At 59.7% G+C, this 21,620-nt stretch overlaps 1 protein-coding gene across 1 annotated transcript in view; it reads left to right on the forward strand.

Moving 5' to 3' along the window:
• SDC3 (syndecan 3) overlaps positions 1-21,002 on the forward strand; it is a 38,248-nt gene extending 17,246 nt beyond the window's left edge. The window contains exons 2-5 of the mRNA XM_023634750.2: positions 11,613-11,730; positions 13,228-13,841; positions 15,716-16,007; positions 16,931-21,002. Of these exons, the coding sequence (XP_023490518.2) occupies positions 11,613-11,730; positions 13,228-13,841; positions 15,716-16,007; positions 16,931-17,097 (1,191 nt within the window). The 3' untranslated portion in view covers positions 17,098-21,002. The remainder of the gene's footprint in view (positions 1-11,612; positions 11,731-13,227; positions 13,842-15,715; positions 16,008-16,930) is intronic.
• Positions 21,003-21,620: the final 618 nt, after the last annotated feature.

A 21,620-nucleotide genomic window follows, 5' to 3' on the forward strand; every position in this document is an offset into this window, starting at 1 on the left:
CAGTCAGCTTCAGAGCCCCTGCTCCTGGCGAGGCCCCACTTGCCTGCCAGGACTCGGGAGATGAGGGTCAGCGCTTCGGCCTTGCTCTGCCCCTTCCCCACCTCGCCTGTGTCTCACAGACTGTCATCTTGGGCTGGAGGCAGCCCTGGAGGCAAGTGTGGCCCTAGGCAGGCCTCTGGGGTCTCTGCCAGCCCCTCCTCCAGGTTTTTTGTCTGACTTGTTGCTCTGTGCCTCAGTTTCCCACCTGGGTGATGGTGGTGGTGGCCCTGGAGGCCCCTGTCTCATACTACCTGAGTCTGACTCGTTCCATCGCTTCGAAGTGGGGCAGCTCAGAAGCCCGTGGGATGGTCCCGGGGGGATGGGGAGTCGAGTCTCTGCCATGTGTGAGTTTGTGCTGGTTATAAATAACCCAGCCAACGGGAGGGCGAGGGGACCACAGCCTGACTCCTCAGGAGGCTGGGCCTGGACACACACAGCCGCACGCACACAGTTGGGGACGTTTGGGGTATGTGTGTTGTGTGTCCTCAGGCTGTGTGCTGGCATGCGCCTGGCGAGGCTTTGGGGAGGATGTACCAGCACAGCCGGCAGAGTGGGGCTGTCTCACCTTTGTTCACTTTCTGGGGTCCCAGCCAAGGCTCAGGGCTGGTGAGGGCCCTGGAACCCTCTCACCTGGCTTCAAGTGGCCCCTGCGATCAGGCCAAAGATGGCTGTGCCCTTGGAGCTTGCCTTCCCTCAGGTCCGTGGGGGTGAGAACCAGCCACGCTGCCCTGGAGCCTCTATCTGCTCTCCCGGCCCTGCCCCCCCAGGCCCTACTCCCAGCTGCCTTGGCCCCCCCCACTCCGTCCTGACTCTCTAGCTGGGTTCTCTGTGACTTCTAGCAAGTCGCTTGGCCTCTCTGGGTCAGTGGAGTAAGGAGGCACATTTCACCTGGCTCCATCAGCGAGGGGCCTGGTGCTCAGTAGGTGCTCAGGACATGCTACTTTCCTCCCAACCCCGGCCTGGTGATAAAGGGCCAGAATCATAGGCTCCACTGGGAGCCCGCTAATCTGCATGTTTTTGCATATAATTTGCATAGTCTTTATGATGGAGTATGCTGAGATCAGTCTCAGTTTCTCTTCCCTCCTCCCAGCTCCCGTCGGAGTCCTCTCTGGATTTTGGAGGGACCAGAGGGAATGGTTGTCCAACCGCCTGGTGTTACACACGGGGAGACTGAGGCAGAGGACGGGCCCTGCCCAGGATCACGTGGTGATGGGGGTGGGAGGTGGGTGCTGTGAGTCTGTAGGGGGGTTCCCATTCTCAGTAGTCACTGAGTGGATATTGATGGCGGCCCCCAGGACATGTGCGGGGGACAGACAGACAGTAGATGAGGAAGTAAGTAAACAAGCCCCTCCCAGGCTGTGGGGGCTGTGAGACACCACCCTAGTGTGTCAGAGGGGTGGGGGGTGGGGAGGTCGCTTGGGTGCAGTTAGTGGTCAGGGAGGGCCTCTCGGAGGAGGTGAGCTTTGAGTAGGGACACTGTGTCACATCCCAGCATCTACTGGCTGCCTAGTAACTGCACAGCGCCATCACAGCTGGTCTCTGTGTTGGGGATCGCTATCCCCATTCTCTAGGAGGCGCACTGAGGCCCGCCGGGTGGAGGGCTTGAGCGGGGCTCTCTGGAAGCCAGCACTGGAACACCTAACCCCCACCCAGGTCGTCCTTGGAGACTCACAGCCCCAGGAGTGGGCGGGCCCTTGCTACAGGGACCCTCGCAGAGCCTGGAGGCTCAGTCCCAGTGGCACCTGCTAGTGAGGGACAGGGTGGCGGGTGGGGCTGCTCATGTGAGCTGGGCCACCTGTCATGGGAGCAGGAGCTGTCCTCCATTTCTACTCGCTCCCAGACATTCAGTCCATCTGTCTGTCTGGCTCTGTGCAGGGTATTGAGGGGGACAGGGGTGGTGTGTGGACTCCGACACTTGCCGCACCTTTGAGGGGCTTCTGGTGGGGGAGACTGGTGGGGCCTGGGAGTAGGTGTGCACTACAGTGCAAAGAGCATGGTCCTGGGGTTCAGCTAATCCTGGGTTCAAATCTGGCCCATTGCTGTGTGACTTTGGGCCAGTTGCTTCCCCTCTCTGAACTTTGGTTTGTCCATCTGTAAAATGGAGGTGATAATCCCTCACCGGGAAGATGTCTGTGAGGAAAAATGAGGCAGTGTGCTTATAAAGGGCCTGGCACATGGTGAGTGCTCCCTCCGTGGTAACTCTCGCTGTTGCTCATGTTAAGAGACAGAAAGGCCCCAGGCCTCCTCTGGAAATGCGCCAGTGAAATGAATGTCGTGTCACAAACTGGGGTCCCCGCATGCGTTCTTGGGGGTTCAAGAGTTCACCGAGCACGGGGTCTGGGGTCAGTGAGGCCAGGATTGAAATCCTGCTGCGCCCCCAACCGGTGGCTTAACAGCCTCAGTCTCCTCATGGGCAGATGGGGACACGAGCACCTGCTTCCCAGGTGGCCCACTGGATCCATGGACCTGGTAGGAAGGGCCCGTTGGAGTGACAGGAGCATGGTTGGGGGCCTCTCCTCCCCCATAAAACAGCACGGTGGAGGTGGAGTCCCCAGAAGGGACCTCCTGATTCAGACCGGGCAGGTGGTTGGCCTCGCAGAGGAGGTGTGGTTGGAGCCGACCGAGCTTCATGAGGACATCTCTGTTCCGCTGATCGTGGGACCCCGAGTGCCTGGAACAGCACCTAGCACACAGTAGGTGCTTGACAAATACTGCTTGTCCTGACCGATCAAGTAGGTGCTGGCCAGGCAGAGATAGGAAGGGTATTCAGAAGGCAGGAACAGCAAGGGGAAGGCCCAAACGAGCCCCGCCGGTTCCAGAACCAGAAAGGGTTTGGTGTGGGAGGAGTGTGGGGGGAGGGCAGCTGGGAGAGTAGGTCGCTGAGTCTGGAAACGGGGCCTCCGTGGGTGGTCCTGCTCTCAGGCAGGAGCGTGGGGACAGGAATAAATGAGCAGTGTGAGGGTGGCCAAGAGGGTGACGCTAGAGGGCAGGTGGCTGGAAGTGATGGAGGGGTGACAGCGGTGTCCCCACCCTGGGTTGAGGAGGCTGGTGACAGGTGGGCAGCTGTAGGGCGGCCAGCTCGCACCCCAGTTGGGACCAGCAGGGATGGTGGTGCTAGGACCCGGGCGGGTGGGAGAAGCACGTGGGCGGGTGAGGCATCTGGGTGCCGTGGGCCACTGTGGCCGCCAGCCCGGTTGATGGCCAGGGAGGGAGCGGGCCTGCCGAGCCAGCCCGTCTGCGGTGAGGTGCAGCTGTGTGCAGCTCTGGCTCCTTCGGAGACTCCTCTCTGTTGGTCGCCATGTGCTCCTCTGGTTCCTCAGGAACAGTCCCACTGGGGTCTCGGCAGAACGGGGGGCCGTGGAGCTTCACAGGCCGGAGAACAGCAGGGGTGGGGACTCAGCAAGCATGTGCTGTTTCTGATATTAAAGTTTCCTGAGTTTATGGTAGAAAGTTGGGAAAATACAGACAGGTCCTGAGAGAAAGATGAAAACCCTGTGGCCCCACGGCCCAGAGAGAGCCTCTGGAACGTTTCGTGGAATTCAGTGTTTCGAACTCACTTTGGAAGTGAGTTTGTTAAAACAGGAGCAAGTTCAACATAGTTTTTTTGGTAACCTATTTTTTAAACTTAGTGATGATAATAGTATAAACAGCCAACATTTATCGAGCAGTTTGTCAGTGGGTGGGCACTCGGGATCTCCTCCGTGAACCCCACGACGTGGGCACTGTTGTCTTGGTATATGAGGAAAGCTGGGCCCAGAGGGTGGAGTACCTGCCCGGGGTCCCCCCGGTGCTGAGACAGAACCGTTGAGATGGTCCGATTGGCAGCTGGGCCCTATTGCCTCCTGACAGCTGTGTGCTCATTTTTCCATGTCCTTAAACAGTCTTTGAAACAAAAAAAGCAAAGCCTTGGGTTGGGCATTTCTGCCTTTCAACGACCTGAGTAGACAGTGCGGACTCGTGAGCACAGTGATTAACAGCTGTGTAATATTCCGTGCGACGGTGTGACCTCACTTATTTCACTAGTGCCCGGGGGTTGGGACTGTAGGTTATTTCCACTTTTTCTCTCTCATAAGTAACACGGCCCAGCCCTCTCTGACCTGAGGGCTGAATTCTTGGACGCCCAGAGTCAGAGTCAGAAAGACGCTTACAGCACCCAGCTCGACAGTTCACTTACAAATGGGACAGCGAAGTGTGGAGAAGGGAGGGGACTTGTCTGGTGTCAGAGGCTGTGGCCTCATGAGCTGGGACGCTGCCTGCTCTCACCCTGGGGCGGGCGTGGATGGGGCAGTGCCGCCATGGGGATGGGGATTCTGGGCAGGACGATGGGAGCACGGGGCTGGGGGTGGAGAAGGTGCTGGAGGGGCCGGGCTGGGGCTGGGGGTGGAGTGTGGCGTGGGGCCGGGATGTCCTTGGCAGAGCAGTTGGCTGAGATGGGATGGCCCCGGGTGTTCCTGCCCTCCCGGCTGCCCTTGTGGAAGATCTGGGGGCGGGTGGAGTAAGGCTGGTGGGAGGGCACGTCAGCCAGTGTCGCGTCTGGGCCTCGCTGATATATTTGTGGTGGGGAGGTCTGTCGAGTTCAGCCTGGCCTACTCTGCCTCTGCTCACCTCCTCCTCCCCCAGGCCCTCTGCTCTCTGGGCCCCGGGCCCTGCCGCCCCCTCCCCAGCAGATGCAGCCTTCGTGCCCCCCACCCCGCCAGCAGCCAGTGAATGTGGCGGGTCCTGGGTTCCCAGCCAGGGCAGCTGTGGACGGGCGGGGGGCGGAGACCGAGGCGGCCCCCTTCCTGGTCCAGGCTCCCATTGTGTGTCCCCCTCGGCTGTCCCGCTGCCCAGGGCCTGGCTCCGGCCCACATTCCTGTGCTGACGCTCTGGGTCTCCGGGCTGGAGCTGGTGAGCGTGAGGGGCACTGAGTTCTCACAGGCCTGAGGGCCTTTTGGAGATGGGCCCTGTAGGGATCCAGAGGGCTCTGCTGAGACCACCCTGCTTCCAGGAGCTAGTCGTTAAGAGGCTGTGTGTCTTTGGGTAAATCACTTTACCTCTCTGAGTGTTCCTTGGAAGACTAATTCCCCGGCACTGCCCACTCTTATTGGGGGGTGGGATGGTGCAAGTCTTCCCCCTCCCTGGGCCTCAGTTTCCACATCTGTAAGAAGGGACAGTTGAACTCAGTGGTCACTCAGGCCTAGTTTTGCCTTAAGGTGGGACCTGAGGTGGGAAACATGCCACAGTAATACCAATGAATGCCTGTGGAGCGCCACCTGTGTGCTGGGCAACTGCCTACTTCTGGTGCATTATCTCACTTTATTCTCACAACGGCTCTATAAAGTGTGTATTATTATTGTCTGCATTTTTCCAAACAGAGGCTCAGAGAGGTTAAGTAACTTGCCCAGAGTCACCCAGCAAGTAAGCGGAGCTGGACTTGAACCCAAGACTGTCTGAACCTAAAGCTGGGCTCCCAGCCTCTGCTCACCTTGCCTCTGGTGACCAGGAGAGTGGAGTCCTAGTCTGGCTAATGGGCAAAGGAAGCTCGGGCAGCATTAATTGTACTTGATTTTATTCTTAGCTTTTGCGGCACGATTAGCACCGCACAGGGGTGCTAGGCTCCTGGCCCCCTGCCAGCTGACCTAATTTGTGTGTCTGTGTCTGTTTCTGTAACTCGCCCTTTCTCCCCACTCCCCCAGCCTCTCTCTTTTTCTCTCTCTGCCCTCTCCCCTGCTGTGTGGCCTTGGCAATGCCACTTGGCCTCTCTGGGCATGAATAGCTTCATCTGCAGCGTGAGTGTGATCATCCTGATTCTGCCTCCCTCATGGGGGTGGCGAAGCTTAAATGAGATGGAGCCTTCAGGAATAGTGATAGGAGTACTAACATGGAACTCCTAGTCATTGTGGCTGCATATAGTTATTCAGCTCTAAGGCCTGGGACCTGCGCTCAGCCAGTTACCTGCGTGATCTTATTTGATTCTCGTGGTGGCTCTAGGAGCTACATGCTATTGTCATCACCCCCATTTTACAGATGAGAAGACTGAGGTGCCCAGAAACTCAGTGGCCTGGCTGATGTCTGACGGGACGGGTCATAAGGGGAGGAGCCGAGTCATTCTGGCTTAACCTCTGTGCTGTCCTGTTTCTCCTGATGGGGGAGAGCAGGTGGTGGGGGCTGGGCTTTCTACCTCAACAGGCCCCCCCCCAACTCCGAGTGGGGGCTGTGGGAGCGAGGACACTTCCCTGACGTCCTGCTGATTTGGGTCCCTTACTCGTCCCAGCTGCTTGAAAACGCTACGGAGAGGATCAGCTGGGGGGGGTGCTGGGCGAGGGGGGCTCTCTGACCCCTGTGGGAGCCTGGGGTGCCTCTTTGGGGTGGGGCTGTGGGTCAGCTCAAGCTGGGGTGGTGGTGAGGGGGTGGTGAGGAACAGTGGTAGGGGCGTGCCGGCCCGCTGGGAAGGATGCCCCGTCTCACTCCGGTGTTGTGTGTGCGCTTGTATGTACCTGGGAGGGAGTGTGCATGGTGCGTGTGCATGGTGTGCGTGAGGGAGGGGCCTGGGGGATGCAGGTGTCAGAGGCCCGTTGTTGGGCTTCCGAGAGTGGGAGGGTGGTACTACGTGGTGGGTGCCCGTGCAGGGGCACGGGGTGGAGTGGCTGTTTGGAAGCACCCGGTGTGTTCGCCATGTGCTAGAGTGTATGGCGTGCGTGCACCCTGGGCGTGTGTGGAGGGCTGTGGCTAGATCTGAGCTGAGGTCATGCAGGGAGTGAGGGGGCCCGTGGTCACAGGTGTAGGAGGCCTGGGCGAGCCGCGGGTCGGGTGCGGCCTTGGAGTGCTCAGGGTGAGGATTCGGGAGACTGAGGACCCGTGCTCCTGTCTCAGCGTCTGTCTCTGTGAGATGCGGCAATAAAACCCTGGGAGGCTGTGATGACTAAAGTGGGGGGCTGGAACCTGGGCAGCCCCTCAGCCTGGTGGGCAGAGGTCCCCGAGGACCCTCGGTGGCTCCCCTGGGGAGCTCAGCTCTTCAGCAGCTGCTCGGGGAGCCTCCAGCTGGGGGTCTGCTCCCAGGCCTGGGGTGCGGCAGGGAGCGGAAGGTTCCGGGGCTTCGGCGGTCGGTGCGCTCTCTGGCCTGCGCCCCGAGGCTGCGTGCGGTGGGTATCGGGGGTGCAGGCGGGAGAAGAGCGTGTCTACAAGTTGTGAGGTTTGCATCCAGGTCCGGGGGTGGCCCTGCCGTGGGGAATGTGTAGGTGAGGTATGATTTAGGGAACACGCTTGGACACGGGGATGGGTCGGGGTGTGCCACCCATGTGGTTATGAGATTTTGCCGACATTGGCCTGGGGCGCCGCGGGGGGCGGCGTTAGGTGAGAAGAAGGGTGCAGCTGTGGGTCTGTGCATACCCTAGGTGTGTGTGTGCAGCCAGGAGTGTAGTAGACCGGTGAGCACGTGCCAGTTTGTGCCAGGCTGTATTGTCTGTGAGCTGAGGTGGGTGCACAGGTTGGGGTTGGCAAATGTTACTCGTGATGGTGTGTGTATGTATGTGCTGGGTGTGTGTGTTTTTGTAGGGCGTGGCTGTATGTATGCTGGAATATGTAGTGTGTGCATGAGGGTGTCAGGCTGGATTGTCTGTTAGTTGCAGTGTGTGTGTGTGTGTGTGTGTGTGTTGGGTGTGTGGGTGTGTTGATCATGCGTGGGAAGGTGTGAGTTTACCTGGAGGGGACGCAGTGAGGGTCAGAGGGAGGCTGCAGGGTCCTGGGGCACTTGGATTCAGTTCTCCTTTAAGGGAATGGTATGGATAATTATGCTCATTATGCATGGAATTATGCAAATGGGAGAGGTCGTTTGGGGGTCAAAGGCTGTTTGTCACCATCCTCCTCTGGCACTTTGTGACTTCTGAGTTCCCTGCCCCCATCTCCCTCTGCTCTCCTCTCTGTCCCCCTGGGAGCTGCACTGCCTCTGTTGTGTTCCTGGGAGGGGGCCACTGAGCCCTGGCCCCCCAGCTGGCCCAGGGAGGGGTAGAGCTAACATTCAGCCGGCTTTGGGGGGTGCTGGGCATGATGGCATTCTACACCCCGTCCCTCACCCCCACAGGTCGCAGGTGTCCCCAGCATTAAGCTTCTCAGGGTGAGTTGAGGGGTGACTGGGTTATTGGCTCTCCCCCCCCCAACCCCGTCTGGGGTCTGCTTGTTACTTGGAAAGAATGTTCTCTTGGATGCAGGTTTGGAAAATCACTGCGGTGGCCCCTTCCCCAGCTTTGTTTGATGAGCGGTAGGCTAAATTAAGATGTGAGAGAATTCTCTCCCTTTGCCTCCTACTCTCACATTCTCTCCTTTCTCCCGCACCAAGTCCTCCCTCCACCCACCCCCTCCAACCCCATGCCCCTCTGACCCTGACTTCCCTGTGTCCCTGCCTCTTCATCCTGTGTCTCTGCCCTCCCCCCTCCGGCTCATCCTCTCTGTTCCTCCACCATCTCTCCCTCTCCTGCCCCCCCATCTCTGTGGGGAGCTGGAGCTCCTGGTCCTTAGCATGGAGGAGATGGTCGTCATGGTAACGGTTGTCATGTCGATGGCTACTGAGCTGGGGATGAATAGTATCTAGGTGAGAGCTACCTGAGTGGAGGCTGATGGGTTCACAGGAGGCTCCACACTCGTCTCTGAGCCTCAGAGCTGCACAGCGTGCGCCCCCACCCAGGGCCCGCCCCAGTGCACGTGCCTATTTGCACCCAAAGGCATGCCAACCCAGGGGGCCTCATGCTGGCTGCCTTTAGGTGAGTGTGTGTCAGAGTGTGTGTGTGTGTGTGTGTGTGTGTTCTCTCTGAGTCTCTGTTACATCATTTCAAGGCTCTGTGTGGCTTGGGGGGTTGTGGATTTGTACAGGCCTTTCTGGGAGCAGGGTGTTAGGGGCTGGGGTGTGGCGCTGGTCACTGACGAATCATGAGGACTCCCTATTTTGGCCCCCAGGTCCACTCCACTTTGGGGGTCCCCGGGGACCACAGACTTCTTAGAACTCCTCCTCCCAGATAAAGGTCTCCCAGTCACTCTCTGGCCTGCCCAGAAGGATGGCGAGACCGTGAAGACGGCCCCGTCCAGGAGCAGGAGCCTGAGTCTCCGTCCTGCTGTGTGGCTCTGAGCAGGAGCTGCACGTCTCTGGCTTCAGGCTGCTTGTCTCAGAACTAAGCAGAAAGTCTCCCATGGCCGCCAGCGGGCCCAGGCTCTGGAGGCTGGCAGGATGAGGAGCCTTCGAGCTCCCTCGCCAGGGGCTTGGGATTCAGTTTTCTTGGTAGTAGGGGCAGAGGTGGGAGCTGGGGAAAGTCGGATGATGGCTGCTCTGAGCTCCTGCAATGTCTAAAAGGGAGGAAGACCCAGCAATTAGTCACGGGAGCAATTACACTAATTGTTCCACTCCATGACTCACTGGTAGCAAGTAAATACTGATTAATTCATTACTTTGAGACCGTGTGTGTGTGTGTGTGTGTGTGTGTGTCTGTGTGTGTGGTAACGGGGGTGGGGGGGGGTGAGTCTCCTGGCTCCCTGCCCTGGCCTCCTGCCCTGGCGGGGCTGGGTGGGGCTTTGGAGCAGGTGGTTGAGGCTGGGGCAGGAAGCCAGGATTGGGATCCTCTCTCTAGCGCTGACTCCAAAAGGCGGCCCGTCAGGGGCCGGGGTGTGAGAAGCTGAGCACAGAGCGCAATGCCGATCTGGTCCCTCTCCTGCTCACATACCTTCCATGGCTCCCCGCGTCGGTCAGACAGCGCAGATGCTCGGAGTCCGCCTCAGACCTGCTGAACCGCTGAGCTCAGTTTTCACAATATTCTGATGTGCAGTCAGGATGAAAAATGACCAATTTCCGAGATAAAGTGGCAGTGGGACACGGCAAGCCCTCTGTAGTGGGGCTTCCGCAGCCTCAGCACCAGCCTGCCCCTGCCCAGAACTACTCACATCTTCCAACCCCAACTCCATTCCCTGACAGATATTTCCTGAATACCTACCATGTGCAGACACGGCCCTGCCTCCGTGGTGGTGGAGCTTAGTGGGGGTGGGCGGTCACTGACCAAGTACACGCCTAAGCACACACAGATCACGGGTAGTGATCGATGTGAATTCAGACTCACAAGATGCTCTGAAAGATCAAAATAGGAGAGCTTCTCGAAAGAAGTGAGAGAGGAATAGGAGTAGCTGGCAAAATTTGGAGGATGAAGGATGGGAGGGGAGAGTGTTCTCGGCAGAGAGAACAGCCTGAGTGGACGAGGCAGGAGAGACCCAGGCGGAACAGAAAGGGGCCTGAGTGGGCTAGAATCCAGTAATTGAAGGGGTGCAGAGGGACCCTGGGTGAGGCTGGAGGGCAGGCAGGGCCAGCTCTGAGAGCACAGACTGCACTTCCCTACCTCGGAGCCTTTGCATATTCTGTTCCCTCTCTTTGAGATGCCTTTCATTATTTCAATTAAGACCCAAGTGCTAGTCCTTCAGATCTGAGCACCAGGAGTGAATATCACCTTCCTCCAGAAGGCTCTCAGGGGGCAGTGACCGTGGCTGGGCTCAGTCTGGAGCCAGGGTCAAAGGTGTGGCTGGGGGCCCAGCAGTGCCTGCCCCTCCCAGGGGCTTGCACTCCTACCTTGGACGTCCTTAGTCCTGGCTCTCTGCCCAGACTTGCAGTGGGGAGGGACAGTCTGGACCCAGGAGCCCCAGCTCCCTGCCCTCCTAGGTTCTGACTCTGGACCCTGGGAGAAGCCCCTCTCACCCCTGCGGACCCCCCCTGGAGACCCTCATGGCCTAAGCGGAAGTGGCATCTGGGCCCTCAGCTGACTCAGCAATGAGATACTTCCGGGGTGGGGGGGTGGTGCTGACTTTTGTTTTGGGGAGGACCCAGGGCTGGGCCTGGAGCCTGCTCCCCTCACCCCCTCCTCCAAGGAGCTTCCCTCCCAGAGCCTCCCCCACCCCCGACTCCTGTCTGTGTGGTGGGATGAGTTGCCCTGCCTTTGGGTTTTGAGATGTGACACTTCGGGTCCCTGGCCGAGTCTGACTCTTAAAGCATCACATGCTCTCTGGTGACCTGGGGCAACTGGGCCCCAGTTCTCCCTGTGGAATAGAGCTGATGACGCTGGCCACAGGGAGAGGAATGCTGACCTGTGCTGAGCACCTGCTGCCTGCCGGGTTTGCTCAGCACTGTACACGTATGAACACACCGTGTGCTCACAACAACCCGGTGAGGCCGGTACTATCTGCTTAGGAGTAATGAGTCGACTGAGGCACGGAGGGACTGAGTAACTTGCCCCAGGTTGCACATTTAGTAAAGATGGGGCCAGGACTCAAACCCAGCATTCTGGCTCTAAACCCTGTTCTGCCTCCCAGCGGTTCTGATCAGGGGATGGGGGAGTGACCAGGGGTCCGCGGTGGTGGCTGTCAGCAGGAACCTGGGGCCGCTACCCTGGCCCCTGGGTGGGTGGGAGGTGGTAATCAGGCCCCCCCTGGCTCTTTACCCACTTGGAGGCCACACCTAATGCCGTCCCTCTGTTGTCACTCGGCCGGTGAGCGTGTCTGTCTTCCCTCCGGGCCTGTCCAGGCTGCAGGCCTCAGGCGCTGAGCCCAGTGCCCGACTCTGCCCTCCCCAGGCTCAGCGCTGGCGCAGCGAGAACTTCGAGAGGCCCGTGGACCTTGAGGGCTCCGGGGACGACGACCCCTTCCCGGATGATGAGCTGGACGACCTCTACTCGGGGTCGGGCTCGGGCTGTAAGTACCTCCCCTTCCCTCTCCCTGCGTGTTGGTCGTGTGGGCACTACCAGTCTGCCCGAGGGCCCCACCCGGGGCTGCGATCCCAGGGAGCAGGAGCCGGCATCTTCCTGGGGCTGGAACCCCGGCCTTGAGGCCTCAGAGCCCAGGACGCCCAGCACCCCACGGTTTCTGTCTCTGCGTCTCTGTGCGCACCGCTTGGGTCTCCCTGCAGACCGCTGGCCTGTTCGGGGAACCCAGTTTTCAGTACTGTTCCGACCACTTGGACGAACTTAGCAGCCATTTCTCAACATAGCGGCTGATCCTTAGCAGAGACAATTTGATTGGTCCAGCTTGGGTCAGGTGCCCCCCCCTTTGGTCCAATCAGCTGTGGCCAAGGGCGGGTTTAGGGCAGTGATGGACAAGGGCAGGTGCCTCCAGTTGTGCCTGGGACCGTGGGTCTGCCCGGTCCTGGGAGAGGCCAGCCGAGTAGTGAGACAAGGGAGGTGCACCAGTTCGAATCTCAGCCTCTCCACTTAACAGCTGTGCCACCTTTAGCCACTTTCCTTCTCTGAGTGTCTTTTTTCTTATCTGTGAATGGTGATAAATGTGCCTTCTCAGAGCCTCTGGACGGCCTCAGCATAAGATATCAGGGTCTGGCACAGAGAGGGAGCTCTAAAAAGGGGGTGTGTGCTGAGGTTGAGCCCAGTGAGGGGACAGGACAGGTCTGATGAGGTGGGAGGAGGTCTACGTGTCGTGGAACTGGCCACCTGCCTCCTCCTGCCCCTGCCTCTACTCTCCCTCTTTTAGCCACTCCTTTAAACCTCTTGTGGGTTAATCTTCACAAAATCCATCTCTAATGGGTCATGTCTCTGCTCTCAGACCTCCCTGGCTCCCCCACCCCTCCTCTGCCTGTCTCAGGCCCCGGGGCTGGCTCTGGCTTCTCTCTCTCTCTCTCTTCTCTCTTCCTCCCCAGTCCCTGCACTGTCCTGCTTTGACTCCTCCAGATTGCTCAAGCATTCCCCTGGAGGAAGGGCTCCTTCTCCCTCTGGACCTCTCCCTGTGCCTCCGGGGCAACCTTAATGTACCCAACCCTTGTGCTCATGGGAGGGTGCACCCAGGTCTGACTCTTCCCTGGATGCCACTTTCCTGCTCCTCTCAACCTCCAGCGAGATTTGTAGCCACCAGGCCTTCAGTTACCACTGCCTGGATTCAGCCTGCTAGAAGCTCCAGCCTAAGTGGGCTGGAATAGTCAGGGCAGACTTCCTGGAAGAGGTGGCCCCCCTAGAAGCGTTTTTGGCTAGGCAGTGAGGAGCTGGGGAACATCCATCAGCCATCAGCTACCTGGTGACCTTTGGCCAGACTATGCCTTCCTCCTTTCCCTCATCCTGTCCTGGGAAAATTGTGCAGAGTGAGGGTTGGGAGTCCCCAGTCTTGATGGCTGTTGCTTACCTGGGGTCCTCATGCCCTCCACAATCACCCAGCTCCCCAGCTCTCTCCTCTCCCCCACCCCCTCAGACTTCGAGCAGGAGTCGGGCATAGAGACAGCCATGCGGTTCAGCCCAGATGCGGCCCTGGCAGTGTCTACCACGCCCGCCGTGCTGCCCACCATGGACATCCAGCCTGTGGGCACCCCCTTTGAAGAGCTCACCTCTGAGCGCCCCACCCCAGAGCCCGCCACCAGCCCTCCAGTGGTAACAGAGGTCCCAGAAGAGCCCAGCCAGAGAGCCACCACCATCTCCACTCCCACGGCTACCACTGCTGCCACCACCACAGGGGCCCCGACAGCCGCCACAGTGCCCGCCACAGTGGCCACCGCTGCCCCCAGCATCCCCGCGGCTCCCCCTTCCACGGCCACCACCTCTGTTGTAAGGACCACCGGCATTCGGAGGCTTCTGCCTCTTCCACTGACCACGGCAGCCACGGCCCGGGCCACCACCCCAGCAGTGCCCTCGCCTCCCACCACGGTGGCCGTCTTGGACACAGAGGCACCAACACCCAGGCTGGTCAGCACGGCTACCTCCAGGCCACGGGCCCTTCCCAGGCCGTCTACCACCCAGGAGCCTGACATTCCTGAGAGGAGCACCCTGCCCCTGGGGACCACTGCCCCTGGACCCACGGAGGTGGCTCAGGTGAGTGAGTGGGGTGGGAGAGGATGGGGAGTGGGGGCAGAGGAGGCTGGGTTAGGGAGGATGGAGCTGGGCAGGGGTGAGGACCGGGCTCTTCTGCCGATGAGCCAGACAGGGCTGGGGAGGGTGAGAGAGGCATGTGGCCGGAGGGCCAAGGCAGGGGGCGAGTCACAGGACGAGTTCAGAGGTCGAGACGGATGGGATGGAAGAGGGACCAGGCCTGGGCCTTGGGATGTTGGGACAAGACGCTGATGGAGAAAGAATTGGGTGAGTGTGTGTGTTGGTAGGGGGAGGGCCAGGGCTTGTGTGTTCCGGTTCAGACTCAGGAGCCAGGCAGACTTCTTCCGCTGCTGCTTTTTAGCCATGTGACTTCAGGAAGTCACCGATCCTTTCCATACCTCCATTTCCTTACCTGTGAAAAGGAGAAAACAATAGGATACAAATCATAGTGAGATTTCAGTTTCCTGACACATCCCAAGCACTTAGAGCAGTGCCTGGCGAGAGTCAAAGTTTCACTCTCGTTGCTGTCATCGTCATCATCATCGTGGTTGTCATTGTTGTTATTATTAGTCTGAGGGTGACTCAGAGCGGGCTGTAGGAGAAGAATTCTGGGAGCTCGAGTTTGCAGATGCTGCCCGGGTGGCAGGTCAGTGCCGAGCGCTTTCCCTGTGCCATCTCCTCTCTCCCTCAGGCCCCCCCAGGGGGGCACCACCGCCGTCATCCTTCTACAGGTGAGGCCACTTTCCGAGGCTTCACAGCCGCAATGGCAGATTCAGGATTTGAACCCGGCAGTCGACTCCAGAGCCGGGGCGTGTGTGTCTTTGGGGTAGTCTGGGTGGGGCTTGGGGGAAGGAAGAGAAGAGGATGGAGATGTCAGGCATCTGGGGATGGATGGGATCAAGGAGATGGGAGGAGCAGCCTGGTCCCTGCTGGGAACGCTGGGCCAGGAGGGACGTGGAGACAGTGATGGGGCATGAAAGCGCTCACTGGCGGCCTCGCAGGGGGCCCTCAGGCTGTGGAGCCGCCTTCAGGTGGGCGTCGCCTCCTCTGACTCCGCAGCAGTCCCAGCAGGCCGCAGGCCCAGCCCTCAGCTCCTCTGAGCAGCTGGGGCAGCCTGGCGTTGCACAGCCTTAGCCAAGCAGGAAGGGGAGACAAGGCTGGGGCGTGGAGACCAGGTCGCTGGTGCCGTCTCTGTGCGTGGCCTCTCCTCAGCCCGGACACTGGGCCCACCTGCTCTTGCCTACCCGTGAAGTGGCTGCATCCCTGCTCCGAGCCTAGCTCTGGTCCTGCCTCCGTTTGGTGGGAGCCATTGAGATTCGTGGTCACGGGGCTGGTTCCTTGGGCACCTGCCCCCAGGGGACATCACATTCTTCAGGTTGTGCTCCTGGACTGACCTCCAGGCTTAGGAACTCACCTCTATCCCAGGCCCAAGTACGTAACATTGCATCTGGCAGTGCCTCAACAGCAGCTGGAGGGGGAAATGATGGAGATGGGATGGGGAGAGGACATAGCCATGTGACAATAGAGGCAGTGTGGTGTAGTGGTTAGAAACACAGACACTGGAGTTAGATAGATCTGGATTTTTGTTCTGCTTCTACCACTTACTAGGTGTGTGTCCTTGGGCAAGTCACATAACCTCTCTGAGCCTATTTCCTGCTCTGTAAATTGGGGGTAATAATACTCCCTTCATGGGGATACGGTGAGGGGAAAATGCCCCTAATGTGCTTAGCACAGTGCCTGGCACACAGTGAGTGCTTAGTAAGTGTTAGCCCCCCGGGGAAGTGGAGTGGTGGTAGGGGCCGTGTGTGTGTGTGTGGCTGCCCTGTGGCAGGAGATGTTGGGGCCTGGCTCCTGGGCTCATGCTACCCTCCCTACAGACCCCGACTCCAGAGTCCTTCCTGACCACCATCCGGGATGAGACAGAGGTGCCAGTGAGTGGGGGGCCCAGCGGGGACTTTGAGTTACCGGAGGAAGAGACGACGCAACCAGACACAGCCAATGAGGTGGTGGCTGTGGGCGGGGCTGCAGCCAAGCCATCACCTCCACCTGGGACACTGCCCAAGGGTGCCCGCCCGGGCCCTGGCCTCCTGGACAATGCCATCGACTCGGGCAGCTCGGCTGCTCAGCTGCCTCAGAAGAGCATCCTGGAGCGGAAGGAGGTGCTCGTAGGTAAGCCTGGGAGGAGCCCAGAGTGGGGCAGCTGGTTGGGCCTCAGTTTGTCCTCTAGGAACCCAGGAGGGGGGTCGGGGGGACGTTCCTAGGAGCCTAGTTTCCTAGGAAAGGAAAGTAGGGGACGTGACCCCAGGACCCACCCTTTGGTTCCTCCCTACCCTTCCCCCATCCCAGGGCCTGACCTTGACCTCATCCTACATCCAGTACTTTCCTCAGTGCCCTCTGACCCCTCCTCAGACTCTGACTTTGATGCCTGCTTCTCTGGGCCGTGCTGGCTGACTCCTCCTGGACCTTACCCCGTGGATCCTAGTCTCTGACCCCATCCTTTGGCTTGACCTGCCCCCACCCGTGATGCCAGCCTGAGGACCTGCCCTGGCCGCATCTCCTGAGGAGTCTCTGGACTCGTGGTCCAAACCCTACTCGCCCCTCAGGAGCAGTGTGGCCTTGGGCAGGGCTTTGCCCTCTTCAGGCTCCCTTTTCCTCCTCTGGGGGGATAATCATTTTGCGCTTAATTCTCAGTGCACATCTGTTCGTATGTTAACTCTTCTGTAGTTGGGATGTGTCATAGTTTAGTTGTTAGAGTTTTTTCTTTCCTGACATGTATAAAATACTGGGGCATCTTCTGACTGATGGCATCTGGCATTTGGTGAGGACCACGGCACCTCCTTTATTAGCACTGTTTGAGAATTTGATGAGTTAGCGTGCGTTATGCAACTAGAACGGAGCCAGGCCACAGTGGAACTATAAATGACAGCCAGTACCCATAGTATTGAATCAACTCCAACTCCAGACTCAGATTCGAGACCCCCAGCCCTCTCCCCCTTCTTGCCCCCACCCCCAGGACCCTCCACCCTCTCCCCAGGCTCTGAGCTCATCTCACCCTGCCTCTGGCCCTTGACCTCTGCCTTCTTCCTCTGCAGCTGTGATTGTGGGCGGGGTGGTGGGCGCCCTCTTCGCTGCCTTCCTGGTCACGCTGCTCATCTACCGCATGAAGAAGAAGGATGAAGGCAGCTATACGCTGGAGGAGCCCAAGCAGGCGAGCGTCACATACCAGAAGCCTGACAAGCAGGAGGAGTTCTACGCCTAGTGGAGCCACTGTGCCTCCCCGTAGCCTCAGCGCCACCCCTCTGCCCTGTCCCCAGCCCAGTCCCACCAGCCCTGGCCTGGGATGGGGCCAGGGATGGAGTCTGGCCCTGGTTCATCTCTGCCTGCCTGCCCAGTTCTGCCCAGACTGCCAGCCTCACACAGATCTTCCCCAGGGGACAGAGGGCGCTGCCATCTGCCCCAGACTGTGCCCTTACGAGCTCATCTCTCATCCCCCCCCACCAGCCTGGGGCTTCAGGACCTCATGTCAGATGGACAGGAGGAAGGAAGCTCCTGATTGGCTGGTGGAAGAAGGGGTGGGGCTTGAGCCCCAAGCTGGCCCGGGCCACAGGGCTGGCTGAGGTCTCCTTTTGGGGCTAGAGAGGGCCTCAGGCTGGTTTCCAGGACAAGCATTTGGCAAGCTCAGCCCGTGAAATCGAGACCCTGCAGCCTCTTGCTCCTGTCCCAGGGCCCCTCTCTGCCTGGGTGAGAGGGTAGCCCTTGTTTGCCAGCCTGTTTTGTTCTGGCCTCTCTGGGGTTGTGGGGTCATTCTCCCCTCACCCCCCTGATACACATGCACCCACAGGCTTCACTTCCTTCCCAGTCTGCCCCTGAGGCATCTGCTTCCCAGAGGTGCCCTGGCAGCCCCCGGTGAGGAGGAGCTGGGCTGCTTGGACCTGCCTCCCGCAAGCGGACTCTGCACAGACACCATCTCCCACACGGTCACACATTTGGTCACACACACAGACAGCAGCGTGCAGTGACAAAATCATGCTCAATCCTGGCCATCCAGCCAATCAAGACGTGTTACAGACACACACACGTTCTTCCAAAGATGTTTATTCTCATGTGTTTCTCACGCACCCCAAACGCTCATGACAGTGCAAGTCACTAGTGATTGTTGCCCAGCGGTGACAGTGTGGCCTGCTTCCCTCTCTGTCCCCCCACCCCGCCACACGTCATCGGGCACCCGACACGTCTCCAGCTTTCAGGCTTCCTGGGGAGGGTGGAGTCAGGCCGGAACAATCAGCCCATATTGGGTCCCTGAGCTGCCCTGTCACACTCAGTCCTCACCATGACGCCCACACCAACTGCACTGTCACCAACCCCAGCGTGTCAGACACAATCCCGTGTGGATGCACACTCTCACCTCGTGCAACCCGCTCTTACGCTGGAGGACGATGGGGGCACTTACCCTTTCCGGAGGAAAGTGTGGGTGGGGAGATGTTGCCACAAGCCCCCTCAGGGCACTGCCCTCCGGTCGTCCTGGCGTCACCCCTGCCTGCTTTCCTCCCCTCTGTAGCCTGCAGAGGGGTGGTTGGGGGCCAGTCCCCACTAGCTGGGAGCCCTGTAGGCTGATGCCTGGAGTTTGGCCTTGGGCTGGGAGGGGGCTTGGGCCTCCCAGGACCAAAGGCCGTGGGTGGGGAGGGCGGATGTGGTCTGGCTCCTGGTTCCCCTGCATCCCCCTCTGGCTCTGAGCTAGGGGCTGACTGCCTCCCAGGACACAAGTCTCCAAAGTGCCTGTGAGGGGGGCCCGCCGCCGGGCCCTCTGCACCCTCTCCCCTTGGCCCCAGGCCCACCTCAGCCCACCCTGGGGTCACCCCGGGCCCCACCCGAGGACACCTGCCCGCTCGTTTGGCCTAACCACCTGCTGGTTCTCCTGGCTGCAGCCCGTCCAGCCGCACTGCCCCAGGCCGAGGGCCGACAGCAGGCGGGGGTTGGGGGGTCACAGGCCCCGGCCCACCTCCCCCTTCCTTGTTACCCTTGCAAGTGGGGCCACTTCCGTAGATATTTTAAATGTGGGGTCGCAAATCTTCTTTTGTGGGGGAGTGCTTAGCAGGGGCCCTTGGAGCCCAGGGCTGTGGTCTGAGTTGTGGTTGGCTGGGGCTCACCCTGACCCCTCACCCGCAACCCACATGAAAGTCAGGAACCCAGGTTTTATTTCTGTTCCCTTTTTAAGAGTCCCTGGCAACAGACTTGTGCAGGGGAAGGGGCGGGGGTGCCTGAGATAGTGAGGGGGAGGTTCCAGGGAGCTTCCACGGCCTGCCTCTTCCACCTGTCCTGCTTCTAGGCTGGGCTCCATTTTTCAGGCCCAGCGCCCTTCCTGGCAGGGCCTGGATGCTGTTGAGACTAGCCGGTTCGAGCCTTTGGGAGGGAGGGAGTGGGAGGAGGCCTCCTGGGCCCAGGATCTGTTGGCGTGGCCTGGCCTCAGTCATTCCTGGAGCAGAAGGGCTGGGCATGGGGGAGACCAAAGTCCCAGCCTCCCTCTCCCCTGCCCCCTGGTGGGCTACTGTCGTGGGGACAGCAGCTAAGGTGAGAAGGCCTGGGCAGGCCGAGGCTGAGAAACCAGGGAGCATAGAGGAGAGAGGACCCGGACAGTCCAGGGATGCTGGGACAGGGTAGGAGACCCAGCAGTGGGTGCGGCTTCTGCCTGGGGCTGGAGCCTGTGGTGGGGGTGGGTCCAGCACAGGATGGATGAGCTGGGTTTAGGCTGGCTGGAGTGGGCTTGGAAGGGCCTGCCTGGGTCCAGCCTGGCCCCAGCAGGCCTGGCTCCTTGCATCCTGAGGGCTGGTTTCTAACCTGGGGCCTGGGGCTTCGCCTCCTGGCACTGGCCTCTTGTCTGTGTCCTTAGCATTTGAGAGATGAGGCCGAGGCCGAGGGCCTTGTTCATAGAGCTTTGGACCCAAGACAAATGTCCAGGCTTTATCCTCATGAAGTTTAACACAGTCCGGCCAGCCCAGCTCAGGCAAGGCGATGCAAGAGAGCGAGGTCGGTTACAAGGGCGAGCTGGCGCTCTCGTAGGTACAGTGTGGGTGTGGAGCCTCACCCTGCCTGACGCGTTGTGTGATGTGTGCAAGGCTGCCCATGCAGGTCCCCAGACTCCGTAGGGCTCCTGGGGAGGGGGTCCTCTGGGGCCCTGGCACTTCCTGGAAGCACGGCTGATTCCAAAGGAGGAGCTTGTATAGCTTGTGAATCTCTGGGGCCTCGGCTATGGGAGAGCATGAGGTGGGCTGGGGCCTAGGAAGTTGGGGGCTGGGCCCACCCCCAGCTGTGACTTCTGGAACCCGGGCTGTCTCCCCAGGGGGCCGGAGGGGATACGGATCCTGAAAGTCTGGTCCCCTTGTTCGCTGGAGGTGGGTGGATGGTAGCCAGGGCTGGGCCGGGCGGGTCTGCGGGCAGTGGCTTGGGGTGCCCAGGCTGGACCCCCCTGGGGTTGGCAAAGCCATCTGTCCAGTCCTCCAGGGCTGGGGCCCTGGGCACAGGGGGCAGACTCATCTCTGCTTCTCGGGGCAGGAGTGGCCGCCACCTCGGCTCTCCTGCGTTTCTTCTGACAGCCACCACCCTGGACCTGCTTCCTAGGCCTCCAGCCTGTAAATAGAAGCCCACAGACTGTGTACAGATTTACAGAGACGCCGAGACTGGGCCCCGGAGTTGCCGTCTGAGGACTGACAGCCCTGGCATCTCCCAGGTGCCCACCTGGCAGCTCAATGCCCCCCGGTCCCAGCGTGGCAAATGCATGTAAATATTTTTCGTAGGCAGCGTGGCTCCAGAGAGCCCCCTGAAGACAGTGTCCCTCCTGTGCATCCTTTCTCCTGTACAGAGCCCTCCAAGAACCCGGCCTGGGGTGGGTGGCAGCTTGTCCTTCCCTCCCCAAGGCCTTCCCTGCCCTCTCTCTCCCCGTAACCCGTTTATTAACCATACCTGTCCTGAGTTCATGGCCAAAACTTTAAGTAAGGAAAAGCAGAGGAAAAAGACTGAAAAAGAGACCCAGGCATCTGTCCCACGGGGGCCACCTGTCCCCACCTTGTGAAGGAACTGTTTTCTTTTGTTTTTTGTTCGTTTTTTTCTTTTTTAACACTTCCCGTGCTGTGCCCATTTATAAGAGGAAATAAAATTAAACTGAAACGATGTCTTGTGGCCAGAGTGTGAGATAAACATGGAGATCATTTGGGGAGGGACAGCCCACGGCCCCCCTTAGGCCTCAGCCACCTTCCTTTTTAGAAGAAATTGAGAAGCAAGCAAGGAGAACTGACCAACAGCCCCTCGTGGGAATCATTGTGGTGAAAGCTGCTGTTGATTGAGTGTGTTCCGGGAAACCACGGAGCTGACTGTGGGAAGGCTAGGGTGGGGGCTGCGGTTGGGTGGGGCCAAGGCTGTGGGGGCCCTATGGTCCACTCCTGGGGGAAGAACTGTGGTTTCAGGCCACAAAGAGAATCTCAGGACCACAGGATATTGGAGCCTGACCAGCCGAGGGGGCTGGCCCTGCGGTCTCACAGGCCTGCTTTCAAGGCCAGATCACGTGTCCCAGCTCTGACTCTGGAGAAGCGTCTTGGCCTCTCTGAGCCTCAATTTCCTCACCTGTAAAGTGGGATAACAATGAACAACAGCCCCCAGATGGACTGTGGCCAGGATTCCATGAGAAAGAGCATCTAGCAACGTGCCTGGCACGGTCTGCCTCAGCTCACGGGGTCTTGGATGGTGGTGTCGGGACAGAACAGAACCTGGGGACGGGAGGAGCTCCAGGGC

This window comes from Equus caballus, chromosome 2 (assembly GCF_041296265.1).
Source record: "Equus caballus isolate H_3958 breed thoroughbred chromosome 2, TB-T2T, whole genome shotgun sequence".
In the NCBI taxonomy this organism is placed as follows: Eukaryota; Metazoa; Chordata; class Mammalia; order Perissodactyla; family Equidae; genus Equus; species Equus caballus.